Source organism: Mobula birostris, chromosome 10 (genome assembly GCF_030028105.1).
Source record: "Mobula birostris isolate sMobBir1 chromosome 10, sMobBir1.hap1, whole genome shotgun sequence".
NCBI classification, from domain to species: Eukaryota; Metazoa; Chordata; class Chondrichthyes; order Myliobatiformes; family Myliobatidae; genus Mobula; species Mobula birostris.
The window spans coordinates 97925416-97941794 of NC_092379.1; the positions used below are offsets into that span (position 1 = coordinate 97925416).

General features: G+C 39.4%; 1 protein-coding gene across 1 annotated transcript in view; it reads right to left on the minus strand.

Annotated features, from left to right (window-relative positions):
- The window catches only part of sash3 (SAM and SH3 domain containing 3), a 64030-nt gene extending 47931 nt beyond the window's left edge, over positions 1-16099 (minus strand). The window contains exon 1 of the mRNA XM_072270666.1: positions 15964-16099. Within this exon, the coding sequence (XP_072126767.1) occupies positions 15964-16020 (57 nt within the window). The 5' untranslated portion in view covers positions 16021-16099. The remainder of the gene's footprint in view (positions 1-15963) is intronic.
- Between the last annotated feature and the right edge of the window lie 280 nt (positions 16100-16379).

A 16379-nucleotide genomic window follows, 5' to 3' on the forward strand; every position in this document is an offset into this window, starting at 1 on the left:
TGGGTAAAGTGCTTCCCATCACTGATAACATCTACATGGCATGTTGCCACAGGAAAGCAGCATTCATCATTAGGGACTTCCACCACTCAGGTCATGCTCTCTCTTCATTGCTGCCATCAGGAAGAAGGCACAGGAGCCTCAAATCTCATGCCATCAGGTTCACACCAACAGTTATTATCCCTCAACTGTCAGACTCTCAAGCCAAAGGGGACAACTTCATTCAACTTGCCCCATCACTGAAAAGTTCCCACAATCTATGGATTCACTTTTAAAGACTCTTCATCTCATGTTTTTGATATTTATTGTTGATTTATTTATTAATATTATTTCTTTCCTTCTGTACTTGCACAGCTTGTTGTCTGTTGCATGTTGGTTGAACGTCCTAGTTGGTGTGTTCTTTCAAAGATTCTATTATGGCTATTCTTCAATTCTGGATTTACTGAGTATGCCCACAAGAAAATGAATCTCAGAGTTGTATATGGTGACATATATGTGCCTCGATGATAAATTTATTTGAAATTTGAACTTTGAACAGTGTGTAAAGCTGGTTAAAGGAAAGTGTAAGCCTGAAGAAGCCTGAGTAGCTAAGAATGAGGTGAAGGGGTTGAGGAAACAGTGCAGTAATTTAAAGATGGCTATGCATGAGAAAACTCAGCACCTATATATGTACCTTTGGTGGACAGGTTGAGCTCAGAGTCAGCCAGAGAAAGACTGAGGCTGTGACCCTCAAAGTAGAGTCTCCTCCTCCTGTCAAGGCATATGGCATTGAATTACCCAGCACCAGCAGATTTCCCTCCCTGGGCAGCTTCGTTTGGCAAGATCCGTTTGCCAAGGATGACATCCAGTGCAGACTCAGCAAAGATGGAAACATCTTCAGATCAAGAGCAACATATGAGGATCAACCAAACACAGCGCCCACACCAAGGAGAAGCTGTACCAGAGCTGTGTTCTGTCTGCACTCTTGTATGAGTCAGAATGCTGGTGCATGACAGAGAGTGACCTTGCGAAGCTGTCGCCATTCCACACTGCGAGTCTCTGGAAGATCCTCCGTGTTTTTTGGCCAAGAAAGGTCTCCAATCATGCCTTACTCTTTCAATGTCATCAAGAGGGCATGACTTCAGGATTTGGATGTCCTTTTAGAACAGAGATGTAGAGAAATTACTTTAGTCAGAGGGTAGTAAGTCTGTGGGATTTGTTGCCACGAGCGGCTGTGGAGGCCAAGTCATTGGGTGTATTTAAGGCATCGATAGATAGGTTCTTGATTAGCCAGGGCATCAAAGGGTATGAGGTGAAAGCAGGGGAGTGGGGATGACCGGATGAAGTGGATGAACCCATGCTTGAATGGTTGAGCAGACTCAATGGGCTGAATGGCCTACTTCTGCTCCTAAATCTTATTGTCTTATCTTAAGAGGACATAGCCACAATCACCATGAGGAAAAGTTAGATAGATTGGGCACTTGATGAGAAGAGAGACTAAATCCATCATGAAGACAGCACTTCATTGGACACCTGAAGGGTGGAGGAAGTGTGGGAGACCAAAAGTAACTTGGCACTGTACCATGGAGGCAGAAATGAGGGCCCTGAACCGCACTGGGGCACAAAAGAGAAGAGGAACAAGGACAGACGGACAGGGAGAACCTTCATTGCTGCCTTAGTGCCGGTGGTGTAACAGGCATTATGACGATGATGAGTCTGATATAGAAATCAGTACCTCAAAGGAAAAACAACATTACAGATCATACAAAGTGTCTAAAGCAGATACAAAAACTGCAAGGTCAAGCTACAGCTCCAGAAATGAATAATATGTGCTTTTGGATCTGAAAGAGGGGAAGAGATTGAATATGGAGATATGGATTGGAGAGGTTTCGCATATAAGGTTACAATGAGGTGTCTCCTCCTCCGGATCCCCCGCCAATGTACAACCTAAAGGAGCAGGTGCTACCATCAGCGAGAGTGACCCACTACTTACTATTAGTGAGGGAGGAGCTGGGACCAGCTTTTCACACTGTAACTAAAGATCAAAATTGAAAGTAAATTTATTGTCAATGTACCTGTACATATACGTTACCATAAACAGCTGTAACATTCATTTTCTTGTGGGCATACTCAATAAATCCATAATTGAATATTAACTAAATAGAATCTATGAATTTGCATGTTTAACTGAAAGACAACAAACTGTGCAAATACAAAAAGAAATAAATAATATTTATAGATAAGTAAGCAATAAATATCGAGAACATGAGATGAAGCGTCTTTGAAAGTGAGTCCATAGGTTGTGGGAACATTTCAGTGATGGGGCAAGTTTTTGTAGATAAGTCTTTCTTTCTTTACTTGTTTGATCCCAGTGATCCTACACTTTCTGAGGCATGGGGTGCTTAGGAAAATAGAGCATGAGATAAGGAAGTGCAGGACTTTGATTCTAACTTTAGGAATACTTCAGAGGCAGCTAAAGTGTTTGCCCTTCAAGAAAATACACTGGGTATCGTGGGGAGAAATGCAGGTCATGGTAAAAGTCAGCAGAGGGATTGCAGAAAAAAACACAGCACTGGAGTTCACCCTCACACAATCAGGTTAAATGTTGTCAGGGGCAAACATTCCAGTACCGTACTCAAACCTGCTGTTTCAGCTGTGGTAATGTGGTTCATTATGCCTGGAAATGTACAGCAAACAGTTCATTTAATTTGAATCCTAACATAGATCAGAGATTGGAGTTACAGAAAGGTCAGAATATCTTGGAATGTTTGTTAATATGGGGTGATATGCTTTAAACTTGTTGAAAATTCTTTACTTGTGCATGATGAATAACTTCCAGCATTTCTTTGTTTTAAAGTATTAAAATAACACATATCCTCCATTTTGTCTGATGGTAACTTAATATTGTGGAGCAAAACATCTACTGAGATGGTTTAAAGTGCAAGTGGTTTGTACGTTTCAAATGTATGAAGGGTGGCCACATGTGAGTTCATGCGTGTGTGTGTGTGTGTGTGTGTGTACACACACACAAAGGCTGCTATGTGTTGCTCAATTGATATTGGGAGGAAGTTTGAATTAATCCTACTCGGATGTGAATCTTGTCTTTTAAGAGGTTGTGTGAATGCATGTGGGGCCCCACCCAGCAGTATTTTCTTCCTTTGTTCTTTGAAAAATATGTGAAAGCTTTTCACAGTGGGAATTAACTGTTGACTCTAAATTTTGAATTTATTTGTGAAGTTTCTGAAGGAACAAAAGCACAATCTTGGATTTTTGTTTGTCTTGTCTGTTTTTAGTTTGTTTCTTGATCTGTTTCCCATGGAATTGGGTTTGCAGAGAGACCTAGATTCCACATTGGTCATGTGGAATCCAGGTTAAGGTGTTGGAAATCTGTGAATCTCTGTTTAGGATATGAGATGCCCACATTTCAGAGAGAAATGGGCATTTGGGGGAATTTCAAATTAACATTTTGGAAGATTGGAATATTTGAGAAGCAAACCTAAAAGTTGTTTTTACTAACAAGAGTGCTTTACTTTTACAGAACATAAAAGATGTTGCTCAAGATCTTTGACACATTGATTTTGAGGTTGAGTTTTTCAGGAAAATAGTTTTGATGTAATCATGGTGTATGTCATGTAAATTACAAATGAAAGCACATACTTATCTAGCAATGGCTGGATGTTCAAATTAAAATGATTTGGTGAGTCAGAATTGACTCTGCAGGGTTGAGTTGTAGTTAAAAAAGGTATTAAGGTTTCTATGTTCTTTGGAGATAATCTTCATTGTACTGTGGAATCACACTGGCATCAGGATATAATAGCAAATGATCCCAAGGGGCCACTTATAGCAAAATAATAAGGGGGTGGGGAAGTGGAAGAAGATCAGAAAGCAACATCCAAGAAAAAAGACACTAACAAAGTTTTGATAGATGGTCCCTCATCTGTACAGGATGATGAGAGGCGAACCAACTGTGGGATATATGTCAATGTAAAAGAACACAGTCATAATTGTTGAAAGCTCACTCAGAATTACCCAGAGGGGGAATAAAAAGGCTGACATGTTTGCAAAACAAGGTGCTGCAACTGGACAGGGCAGTTGCAGACTGGAGAGATTGGAAGACAGAAGAAGCAACAGGGGTGGGGGAAGCAGAGTAAAAGGAGTTCACAATGTGGGCAAATATCATGAAAGGGCTTGGATATCCTGAAGAAGCTGACCAAAACATGCTATTGTTATGAATGGTGTTGGGAAAAGGATAGATTTATCAAGGTGCCATCATGGGGGAGACCACTGGCCTTGCCCAGAGGAAATTATAAGACAGAAACTTATAGATTGTGATTTCAGTAATTATGAAAATTGTTCATGGTCTGTTTTACCCATGAAGAATTAGTCTTCCGTGCAATATCCATTGATTAGAAAGACATATTATATAGCAACAGTACCCACATGTTATGCCAAGGGATGGAAACAGTGCCCTTTGGGCACTATCACAATTGGGAACGTGATTATAGATCTGGCTATTGGAGGACAAACTTTGTCTCAGCTAGCAGTAGACACAGCAATGAAGGAGAACCTCATGATCTAGTGCACTGATATAGATCAATATTTGTGGGACTATGTTGTTAAGTTGCCATCGATTCCTCACTTGACTGTAGACTGGTCACGTGTTGTGGAGGAGGTAAAGAAGATAGTCAATCAGTGGATTAATCACACTAAAGTAATTAAAACACATGCTGATAAGGCAAAGGAAGTACTGATGACTCAGCTTTTTGGAGTAAGATTTGGAATTGGAGGTATAATGTTCAGATACATCAGTAGGTGAGAATAGCATTGCATGCAGCTGTAATACTAATTTATGTGCATTGATAATTGTAATGCTTAGAAGGTAGAAGTCTGAAATTATGCAAAAATCAGAGGATTACACTCTTATAAAACAGAGGAAATGACCTTTGGTAGAAAAAGTGTGCAAATTCATCAGTAAATATTACTTTTACATTGATATAACGTAAGTGTTACACACTTATTGGGGTTCTATGGTGGTCCTATGGGCAGTGAACAGAAGGAAAAGAGGATAATGATCCTAAGATGAATATCTTTGGATCAAGAAGAGGGAGATATTGGCCAGAAAGAACTACAATCAATGAACAGGAATGGAGGTGGCCATTTTGTGGGACTGTTCTTGCAGCTGCCATTTTGTGAATTGTCTGATGAACTGATGAATTGCTCTGGGATAACCTAATCAGGGCAATTGATCGTAGACACAAGGAGTTTCTGTTAATGATCTGCTAAACCGGAGACCATTCTCAGATAAGAAGCTGCTTAATGTGTAAAATTGCAGGAATGCAGAAGTAATCTCATCATCTGTATCCAGTGTCTGGGTGACCTGATTTGACTGGTTTGAACCAGTCAGAGCTGAAGAGAACAAAATAAGTCACAACCATAAGATATAGGAGCAGAATAGGCCATTTGGCCCATCATTGACATTAATTGCTGATCCATTTCTCTCTCAGTCCCAATCTTCTGTCTTCTCCAGTAACCTTTCATGCCCTGACTAATCAAGAATCTACAACCTTTGCCATAAATATACCCAATGACTTGGCCTCCAGCTGCCCGTGGCAATGAATTCCACAGATTCTTCCTCCGCTGGCTAAAGATATTGCTCCTCATCTCCATTCTAAATGGATGTCCCTTTATTCTGAGCGTGTGTCCTCTGGTCCTAGACTCAACCACTATAGTAAACATCCTCTCCACATCCACTTTGTTGAGGCCTTTCAACATTTGCTGGGTTTCAATGAGGTCCCCCCTCGATCTTCTGACATCCAGTGAGTACAGGCCCAGAGCCATTAAATGCTCCTCATATGATAAGCCTTTCAATACCAGAATTATTTTCATGAACTTACTCTAACCTCTCCAATATCAGCACATTTGTTCTTAGATAAGCGGCCCAGAAACTACTCACAATACTTCAAGTGAGGCCTCACCAGTGTCTTAGAAAGCCTCAACATTATATGTTTGCTTTTATATTCTAGTCCTCTCAAAGTGAATACTAACATTGTATTTGCCTTCCTCACCACCGCCTTAACCTGAAAATTAATCTTTCCCAAGTCTCTTTGCATCTCAGGTTTTTTGAATTTTCTCTCTAATTAGAAAATAGTTTATTCTTTTATTTCTTCTACCAAAGTGCTTGACCAATTCCCACACTGTATTCCATCTGCCTCTTCTTTGCTCATTCTCCTAATCTGTCTAAGTCCTTCTGCAGCCCATCTGCTTCCTCAACACAACCTGCCCAAAGCCTATCTTTGCAACATCAGAAAACTTGGCCACAAAGCCATTAGTTCTGTCATCTAAATCATTAACATATAACATAAAAAGAAGCAATTCCAATACAGATACCTGTAGAACGCCACTAGTCACCGGCAGGCAACAAAAAAAGGCTCCCATTTTCCCCACACTTTGCCTCCTGCTAATCAGCCAATACTTTATTCATGCCAGTATCTTTCCTTTAATGCCTTGGGCATTAAGCAGGCTCATGTGTGGCACCTTGTCAAAGGCCTTCTAAAAATCCAAGTATACAACACCAATTTTTCTTTGTATATCCTGCTTGTTATTTCTTCAAAGAATTCCAACAGATTTGTCAGGCAAGGTTTTGCCTTAAGGAAACCATGTTCTATTATACAGCCTGTTCTATTATGTGCCTCCAAGTACCCCAAAAACACATGCTTAACAATCAACTCCAAAATCTTCCCAACCATTAAGGTCAGACTAACTGGCCTATAATTTCCTCTCTTCCTTCTTGAAGAGTGGAGTGATATTTGCAATTTTTTAGTCCTCCGGAACCATGCCAAAATCTATTGATTCTTGAAAAATAATTACTAATACCTCTACAATCTCTTCAGCCATCTCTTATAGAACCCTAGGGTGTATACTACCTAGTCCAGGTGACTTATCTATCTTCAGACATTTCAGTTTCCCAAGCACCTTCTCCCTAGTAATGGCAACTTCATTCACTCTGCTCCCTGACACTCTCAAATACCCCGCACATTGCTAGTGTCTTCTACTGTGAAGATTGATGCAAAACACTTACTCAGTTCATCTGTCATTTCCTTGTCCCCCATTACTACATCTCCAGCATCATTTTCCAGTTTTCCGATATCTGCTCTCATGTCCCTTACACTCTTTATATATATGAAGAAACGTTTGGTATCCTCTTTAACATTATTTTCTGGCTTACCTTCATATTCCATGCTTTCCCTTGTTATGAGGTTTTTAGTTGCCCTTTGTTGGTTTTTAAAAACATCCCAATCCTCTAATTGCCCACTAATTTTTGCTCTATTATATGTCCTCCCTTTTGCTTTTATATTTTTTATATTTACTAATTCTTCTCTTGTTAGTCATGGTTGCATTGCATCATCCTGCCTTTAGGATAATTCTTCTTTTGCTCTTCTTTGAGAGAGAGAGAGAGAGAGAGAGAGAGAGAGAGAGAGAAAAAAAAGAGAAAAAAAAAGTATATATGTGTGTGTGTGTGTGTGTGTGTGTATATATATATATATATATACTGCGCCTTCTGAATAGCTCCCAGAAACTTACTCTCAAATTTTTGGGCAAATTCAATGATATTATGACCATTTATCCCCAAAGGGTTCCTTTACCTTAAGCTCTCTAATCAATTCTGGTTCATTGCAAACACCCAGTCCAGAAAAGCTGATCCCCTACTGGGCTCAACCACAAGCTGCTCTAAAAAGCCATCTTACAGGTATTCTATAAATTTCCCCTTTTGGGATCCAGCATCAACCTGATTTTCCAAATCTACTTGCAGTTTGAAATCCCCTATGACTATCGTAACATTGCCCTTTTGACATGCATTTTCTATCTCCCATTGTAATTTGTAATCCACATCTTTACTACTGTTTGGAGATTTGTACACAACTCTCATTAGGGTTTTTTTTAACCTTGTAGTTTCTTAGCTCTATCCACAATCATTCTACACCTTCGGATTTTATGTCACCTCTTTCTAAGGATTCGATTTCATTTTTTACCAACGGAGTCACCCAACCCCCTCTGCCTACCTGCCTGAACGTTTGATACAATATGTATCCTTGGATGTTAAGCTCACAACTATAATCTTTTTCCGCCACAATTCAGTGACGCCAACAACATCATACATGCCAATCTCCAACTGTGGTACAAGTTCATCTACCTTATTCCATATACTGTGTGCACTCAAAGATAACACCTTTAGTCCTGTCACAAGGAATTCTGCAGACGCTGGAAACTCAAGCAGCACACATCAAAGTAGAGTGGAGAGCAGAGTGTTCGGAAGGAGTAAGGTTGGAATGAAGGGTCTCGGCCCGAAACGTTGACTGTACCTCTTTCTAGAGATGCTGCCTGGCCTGCTGCATTCACCAGCAACTTTGATGTGTGTTCCTTTAGTCCTGTATTCATCACCCTTTTAGATTTTGTGCCCTTTTACATTGTAACTCATCCTGTTAACTGCAGTTTTGCTCTAACATCAGCTTGTCCTTGCCAGCAGTCTCACTACACACTGCTTCTGTTTGTAAACCAATGATCCCATCCCCAGCTCTACCACTCCAGTTTCCATCCCCTTGTCAAATTATTTTAAACACTCATGAACAGCTTGAGCAAACCTGTCCACAAGGATATTGGTCCCCCTCAGGTTCAGGTGTAGCCCGTCCCTCTTGTACAGGTTGTACCTTCCCCAGAAGAGATCCCAATGATTTATTTATTTATTTATTGAGCTACAGTGTGGAATTGGCCCTTCTGGCCCTTCGAGTTGCACCGACCAGCACTGCCTCAATTTAATGCTATCCTAATTACAGGACAGTTTACAATGACCAATTAATCTACCAACCAGTGGGTCTTTGGTCTGTGGAAGGAAACCGGAGCACCCGGAGGAAACCCACGTGGTCAGCCGGAGAGCGTACAAACCAGAAACCTGAACCCCTGCCCCCTGCACCAGTTCCTCAACCACACATTCATCTGCTAAACGCTCCTATTCTTACCCTCGCTGGCGTGTGCCACAGGCAGCTATTCAAAGATTACTAACCGCCAATCTTTTCAGCTTTACACCCAGCTCCCTAAAATTTCACTTCAGGACCTTCTTGCCTTTCCTATCCATTTACCACTGTATACTAAAACTTCTGGCTGCTCACCCTCTCCCTTTAGAATGCCATGGACCTGATCTGAGACATCCCTGCAACATGCCATTCGGGTGTCTCTATCGCATCCATAGAATCTTGTCTCTATTTCTCTAACTACAGAATCTCCTATCATTAATGCAGTCCACGTCGCCTTTTTTCTCTTCCGAGCCACAGTGCCAGACTCTGTGCCAGAGACCCGGTCCCTGCGGCTCCCTCCTCAACAGTATCCAAAATGGTATACTTACTGAGGGGAACAACTACTGGGGTACTCTGTACTGGCTGCCCATTTCCCGTTCTTCTCCTGACAGTCATCCAGTTACTTGCCTCTTGCAACCTAGGGGCGACTACCTTCCTGTAGTTCCTATCTATCACTTCCTCAATCTCCCATATGAGCCAAAGATTATTGAGCTGCAGCTCCATTTCCTTAACACTTTCTCTGAGAAGCTGAAGGTTGGTGCACCTGGTGCAGAGGTGGTTATCCCGGAGGCTGGAAGTCTCCCAGAATTCCCACATCTCACACAAAGAACACAAGACTACCATGAAGCCAGTTTCACTGCACTAACTGTGCCCTGATTGATGAGGAATGAAAAATGAAGAAGAAACTTACCAGATAATTATCACACCTCAGCCAAATGAGCGTAAGCCAAAGTCAGTGCCTCTCCACTCTAACACTGGTCCATTCACACAAAGGTTGATCCACTTGCCCCTGCCTTATTTTTATATTAAGTTGAAGTTGAAGGCTATGAAACAATATTGCTTGTAGCTCTGGGCTACATACAATGTGAATCTGACACAGGTCAGTCAGACACCCTCGAGCCAATGAAATTGAAGCATCATAAATTGACCTGATGAGGAAAGATATAATAAAAAGGATTTTGTGCGCTCAGGCATTGACAGCTGCCCAGAGACTAACCATTGTGGTTGTAGAGAACCCTGCATTGGGCACGTGGAGATCACATTGGGACTATGAGAAATGCTTGGCTAGTGTAGACTCTTCTTCCCGGGTATTAACTTGTCTATTCTGTAATGGTTGGTGAAGGGAAAGGACAACTGTGTACTTATTTGTGTAAATTTACTTGCTTGCGAACTGAGCCAGTAAAAGTACTTGTCAGTAAATACAGATTCTCTCTGTGTCTACCTGATCATTTTTACTAAGAGGTAATCCTTGTAACATACCTATCAGGTGGACTGCTCTGTTTTGGATGGTTTAAGTTCCATATGTGTTGCTGAAGCTGTACCCATCCAGGTAAACTGCGAGTATCCATCACAGCCCTAATTTGTGCCTTGTTTATGGTGAAAACTTTGCAATTGCTGATTTCCTTTGTCGACGTATACTTCTGTAGTTGGTCCAGTTCAGCTTCTGGCCAATGGTAACTATGGTGGTTGTGGGCTACAGAGCAATGATAATGTCAATGAATGTCAAGGGTGGGTAGTTAGGCTCTCCGTTGTTAGAGTAGGTCATTGTCATTATCATTATCACTTCTTAAAATTTATCAACCTCATCATTTGCTGATGAATTGTAAATGGGATTGAGCATTGTGTGAACCTGTGAACATACCCAATTCTGACTTTATTTTTGATGTGCAGCTGATGGTTGGGCCTAAGACACTGCCTGAGGAACTTCTGTAGTGCAGTCCTGGGTGTTGATGATTGACCCTCAGCAAACTTTCTGTTGATATGACTTCCACCATTGGATTTTATCCTATTTCAAGCCTTTTGACCTTAGTTTACTAGAATTCCTTAATGCCACGATCAGCCAAATTCTGCCAAATTGTCATAGGCAGTCACTCTGGTCTCATCTATGGATTTAATTTTTTTGGTCCAGGTTTTGAACAAAGTTATGATAGGGTTTGGAGATGAACAGCCAAGCAAAACTCAAATTAGGCATTGTTGAATAAGTGTCCTTGATGAGACTGTTGATGTCATATATATTGACAGTCATTGATGATTGTGAGGAGACTGATTGAGCAGTAATTAGCCAGATTGCACTTGTCCTGCTATTTTGTGAGCAGGACTTACAAGGACAATTTTCCACAATACCAGATGATGCTAATGTTGTAATTGTACTGCACCTGAGAGATAGTAAATACTAGAGAAGAAACTGATCTAATTTGAGATAGTAAAAAATGTTACAGAAGCTTCTAATCATATTCACACTCTGATCTGTCTGCTTATGCACTGCTACAATGAGGGCTAATACAAACTTGAACAATATTACCTCATTTGCCATCTAAGTCTCATTGATGTCTTTAGGTAATTTTTCTTAATGCTGGTATCAGAACTGGCTACTTTGGCCACTTAAAATTTTGGCTCAGTTTTACTCTTTTGTACTAATTTGACTTTACCCACAACCTTCCAATTAGCAAAACAAAACTCTGACAAAGAAATGTTGGGTGTTTCCAACTGCCACATTAAATCACTTGGTCTTATCCAATTAACACACATCAAAGTTGCTGGTGAACGCAGCAGGCCAGGCAGCATCTCTAGGAAGAGGTACAGTCGACGTTTCAGGCCGAGACCCTCCTTCAGGACTAACTGAAAGACGAGCTAGTGAGAGATTTGAAAGTGGGAGGGGGAGGGGGAGATCGAAATGATAGGAGAAGACAGGAGGGGGAGGGATGGAGCCAAGAGCTGGACAGGTGATTGGCAAAAGGGATATGAGAGGATCATGGGACATGCTTGAATTTTCAGCATCTGCAGAATTCCTCGTGTTTATGTCTAATCCAATTAGAGTTTTTCTCTTTATCCTATCTATTCACTCTCCCAGGCTTCTGAAAATCACCATGTTTTCTCTCTTCCCCAGTATTAATGAATGGTCTTAAGCTTGAAACATCAACTGCTATTTTTCCAGTAATGTTGCGTAACTAGTTGAGCGCTTCCAGCATTCTCTGTATTTATTCCAGAAGCTGGAACTGGGAAAAGCAATTTTAGAATTCAGGACAGATTCATACAATAAGATGATAACAAATAGAATAAATTTCCAAGCTGTTCACTGGAGATGAAGTTTTTGGGATCTCTTAAAAAATGCTATGATGAAAGAATCGTTGGTTTATTTGAATGCATTAAGTTGATTACTGAAAGTTTAGTCTGAGGCTTTATGATTTTAAAGATTAAAATGTGTCTGTCAAAATTAAAATCAAAACTATTAGTCAAAGTAAAATCTGCTATTGTTCTTTCTATTGCTAAATAGTTGGATTATAAATCACAATACACCAAGTAGAAGAAAAGCTCGTGGAATCCTTTAGATCATTTAGAAAATCCTTTTTCTTGATCTTTCTAACTAAAATTTCTAATCTAATCCATAAATACATTGAATTAGGAATTCAGAAAAATATAATTCTTATCATTCTGATGAGTGCTTGCAGGTCTTGATAATTGTGCATTGTGAAGTCTGTATTCTAGCTGTTGAGCACTAATTAAAACAGACATGGGCTGATTTTATGGAATCACTGAATAAGATGCAAGTTTCAAACATGGAGTCCATGAGGAAAATTATGGATCGAGGCTCCAATATCCCTATGTACACTTTTAACTTCAACTCATGCTACCATTACAAAAGGAAAATCTTGTGTTTTGTGTGAAATTGTCAGCTTTTTGGAGTTCCACTACTAATGATTTTATGCTTCCATTCTGAAGTTGAGGTGGCTATTGCGAATGTGGTACAAGCAGCTAAGAATTAAGCCATGATGGTTATCAAAACCAACCTGCCTTTCAAATGGTAAGTTGCACCCAGTAAACATTAATATCAGATGGCAATACAACCTAAATTCATGGATACTTACTGTCTATTCAACATACATAAAGAAATCCAAGACATTGGATACATCCTTTAAATTTGAAAAAATCGGGCGACCTTTTATTCAATATTTTCATGATCTGATTTTTGTACTGATTCTCTTCAGAAACTTGGATTTGATCAGAGAGTCTCTCTTCTCTTGGTTTTTCTCTCAGGATGGACTGCCCAGTCCTTTTTTTTTCCGTTTAGAACAGTGCTTTTTTTCTTTTTTTATATATAAAGATTTCTAATAGTCATTCCTTTCTTCATAAATTGAAAAGAGGAGAATGAATTACGTTTTTTTTCTGTATTATACATTCTATATCAAATTTGTACTTTGTAGATCAACACTATGTGTGATTCTGATATTGTGTATTTTACCTTCTGTATGTACTGTTACTGACATATATACCAGAGATATTCTCCTCTTGTTTGTATACACACTTTTTTTAAAATCAATAAAAAGATTGGAAAAAGAAAAGAAAGAAAGAAAGGCATTCTAAAACTCTGAACCAAACAGAACAAGTTGAAGCAGAAAATCACAAACACGAGGAATTCTGTAGATGCTGGAAATCTAAAGCAACATACACACACGATGCTGAAGCAGGCCAGGCAGCATCTTTGGAAAAGAATAAACAGTCGACATTTTGGGCTTAGAACCTCCATCAGGACCCTTCATCAAAATTATTTCATCACCTTTTGAGCAGAGAATGAGTTGAAGTGCAGTTTAAAAAGTGATAATTCTATTTTCCACTCTATTTTTGCTAATTTATCACATGAATGCCCTTGGTTTTAGCTTTAGTAAATACTTCTGTTGAATATTGGCAAGACTTGTAAATGCAAATTAGGTGCTAATGACAAACATTGGAGTCCATTGGGACTTTTACCTGTTACTGACATTCAGATACATTTATCCATGACATTCGATGGCATCACCATCAGTGAAATCCCCCCCATCATCCCTGACCAATAATATCCTGGGGATTACCATTGGTCAGAAACTTAACTGGATCAACTTCAAAAGTACCATGAATACAAGAGCAGATCAGAGGTTGGGTATCCTGCGGCAATTGACACACCCTCTGACATCAAAACAGTTCCACATTCTACGTGATATAAATCAGGACTCTGTGATGGAATCCTTTCTGCTTGTCTGGACAGGTGCAGCTGCCAATTTCAGTCGATCAACCACATCTAGGAGAAGTTGCCTGCTAAATAATTTCCTTCATTAGTGGTGGACAGTATGCAGTTACTCTCTAGCGGTCCCTCCCAAATTCACAACCTGTACCAATAAGAAGGTCAATGCTTTCACATGAAAAGAACACCATCACCCGCAAGTTCCTTTCCAAGTTGTACACTGGCCTGACTTGTATCACCGTACCCTCATTATCAATGGGTCTAAATGTTGGAGCTCCTGTGCCAGCAGGATTGCAATGGCTCCCTACTACCAACTCATGAGTAATTAGGAATGAAGAATTAAATCAGTGATTCCCAGATCACTAAGATACAAGTTTAGTTTATAATATAATATTATACGTTTTAACAAAATCAATGTTGGTTACTTTATTTCTTTACTTCTGCATTGGTGGAAGAGATTTCCCCAGAAAATCTAACTCTCATGTTAGACAGTGTTCTACTCTATAGCAGTAGTGACACAACTAGCAAAGCTTCTGCCCAACAGTTCCAGTGACCAGAATTCAATTGAGAACTTCGGTGTGGTTTGTGCTGCTTTTGGACATTGTTTTTTGATTACCTGGGGCTTCCATTGAATAGTACAGGTTCCTCCTACATCCTCTGAATAATTCTGATTTAGAGTGGGACTTGAGGATGTCATTGGATCCTGTTCTGTGCATTAAACCCAAATCTCAAGCTCTTCATGTTTGGCTGCTTCAAAGACTAGTTTAACATTTGGACTTGATGATAAGGCAATGGGGGCAGAAGAATTAACTTATTCCTCTTATTTTAGCAGCATGCCGCTTTTGGTTGCCCTCAAATAAATGGGAGTTGAGATCAGAACACCAGTGTCTAAGATCACATTTGAATAATGGCAACAACATAAGGAAGACTGTGATAGATTGTTAACATCGTAAACCTGTACCAACATTCCCCACTAGTACTCCTAGTAGAAGTCTCTTCAGCAGTCAATCGGCAAAAATGCCTCTAGCAAATCAGAAAATCTCTTTAAGGAGAATTACTTATTTAAAATAGTTCACTAAGATTAAGTAAAAAGATGCAGGGTGATTTGAAAGCATATTATTATAAGTCTGGTGCTTTTCCATTTGACAGGACACAATTCAATAAAAAATTAGTTTCCATTAAAAAGAGAATTTAGAACTAGAAGCATTAAATAAATTTGAGAGTCCTGCCTAATGGTAACAGCAGCCTTGCTGACTTAGAGGAAAGGTAAAGAAAGCTTGACATTTCTAAGAAGTAACACATGGCGAGTTGTGGTTTCAAACTCCAAAATGGTAAGCTGAGTGCCTAATCTTTGTCGACATTCCATCGGAGGACTTAGACACTTGGTTTAAACTGCTTGATTTAAGACTTTAAAGTCAGATTTCAACCTTGAATTTGGACAGTAAGCCCTCAAAATAGAAGATAATTCATGCTGCATCATGAATAAATTTATCACTTTAATCTTCGTTACAATATATACAGTACTAAATAAAACAATAGTTTGATAGCATCGATTTAACAGGTTTAACACAAACGTGAAAGTATCTGGAGTAGAAATGTATTCATGAATCATTTGTTCAATGACTAACTGGACAATTTTAATTAGCATTTATTTTATACTATATAATCAATGCACGATACTGTTTTTCACAACAAAGAAATGGACATGCACTAATCTGAACTCAAAATGAGTAATTTCAACTAATCGGAATTTGTTACAAGAGTACTAAAAACTGTGATGTACTGAGATACTGCATGGTGTGACTAAAAGACAGCCCAATTGCAATCTTGCGGCCCCACATAGTTCATTCACAATCTGTAAAAACACTTGCGATTGACCGCTATTTCAATCATTTTAGAGATTCTTGCCAATAAATTCCTTACCTTTGGTTTCCGACTTTGCTCCTTCTCTGAGGCATTGGAGGGCTTTCTTCGTAGCATTTTGTAAGAATTAAATGCAATATAAATGATTGAGGTTCTGCTTAACTGAAGGAATCTGAGTCACAGGAAAGAGAATCACGTGGTATTCTTTTACCGCAACAACATGGTGTGGGCTTGCACTCTAACGTCAATCTCTAGTATCTAACCAGGAAGGAAGTAACAAGTCTTCCTGAGTTCTGTCTGTTTGCACAGCAACATTATCAAGGTTAAAAATGACAAAAGCTGTTATTATTATTTAGGCTCTGCACTCAATATAAATTCCAATATATATATAATTAAATATGATATTTGGTACAATAAACTATATGTTTAATTAGATGCACATGCTGGATAAGTTTGAGAACTTCATACAAATATTT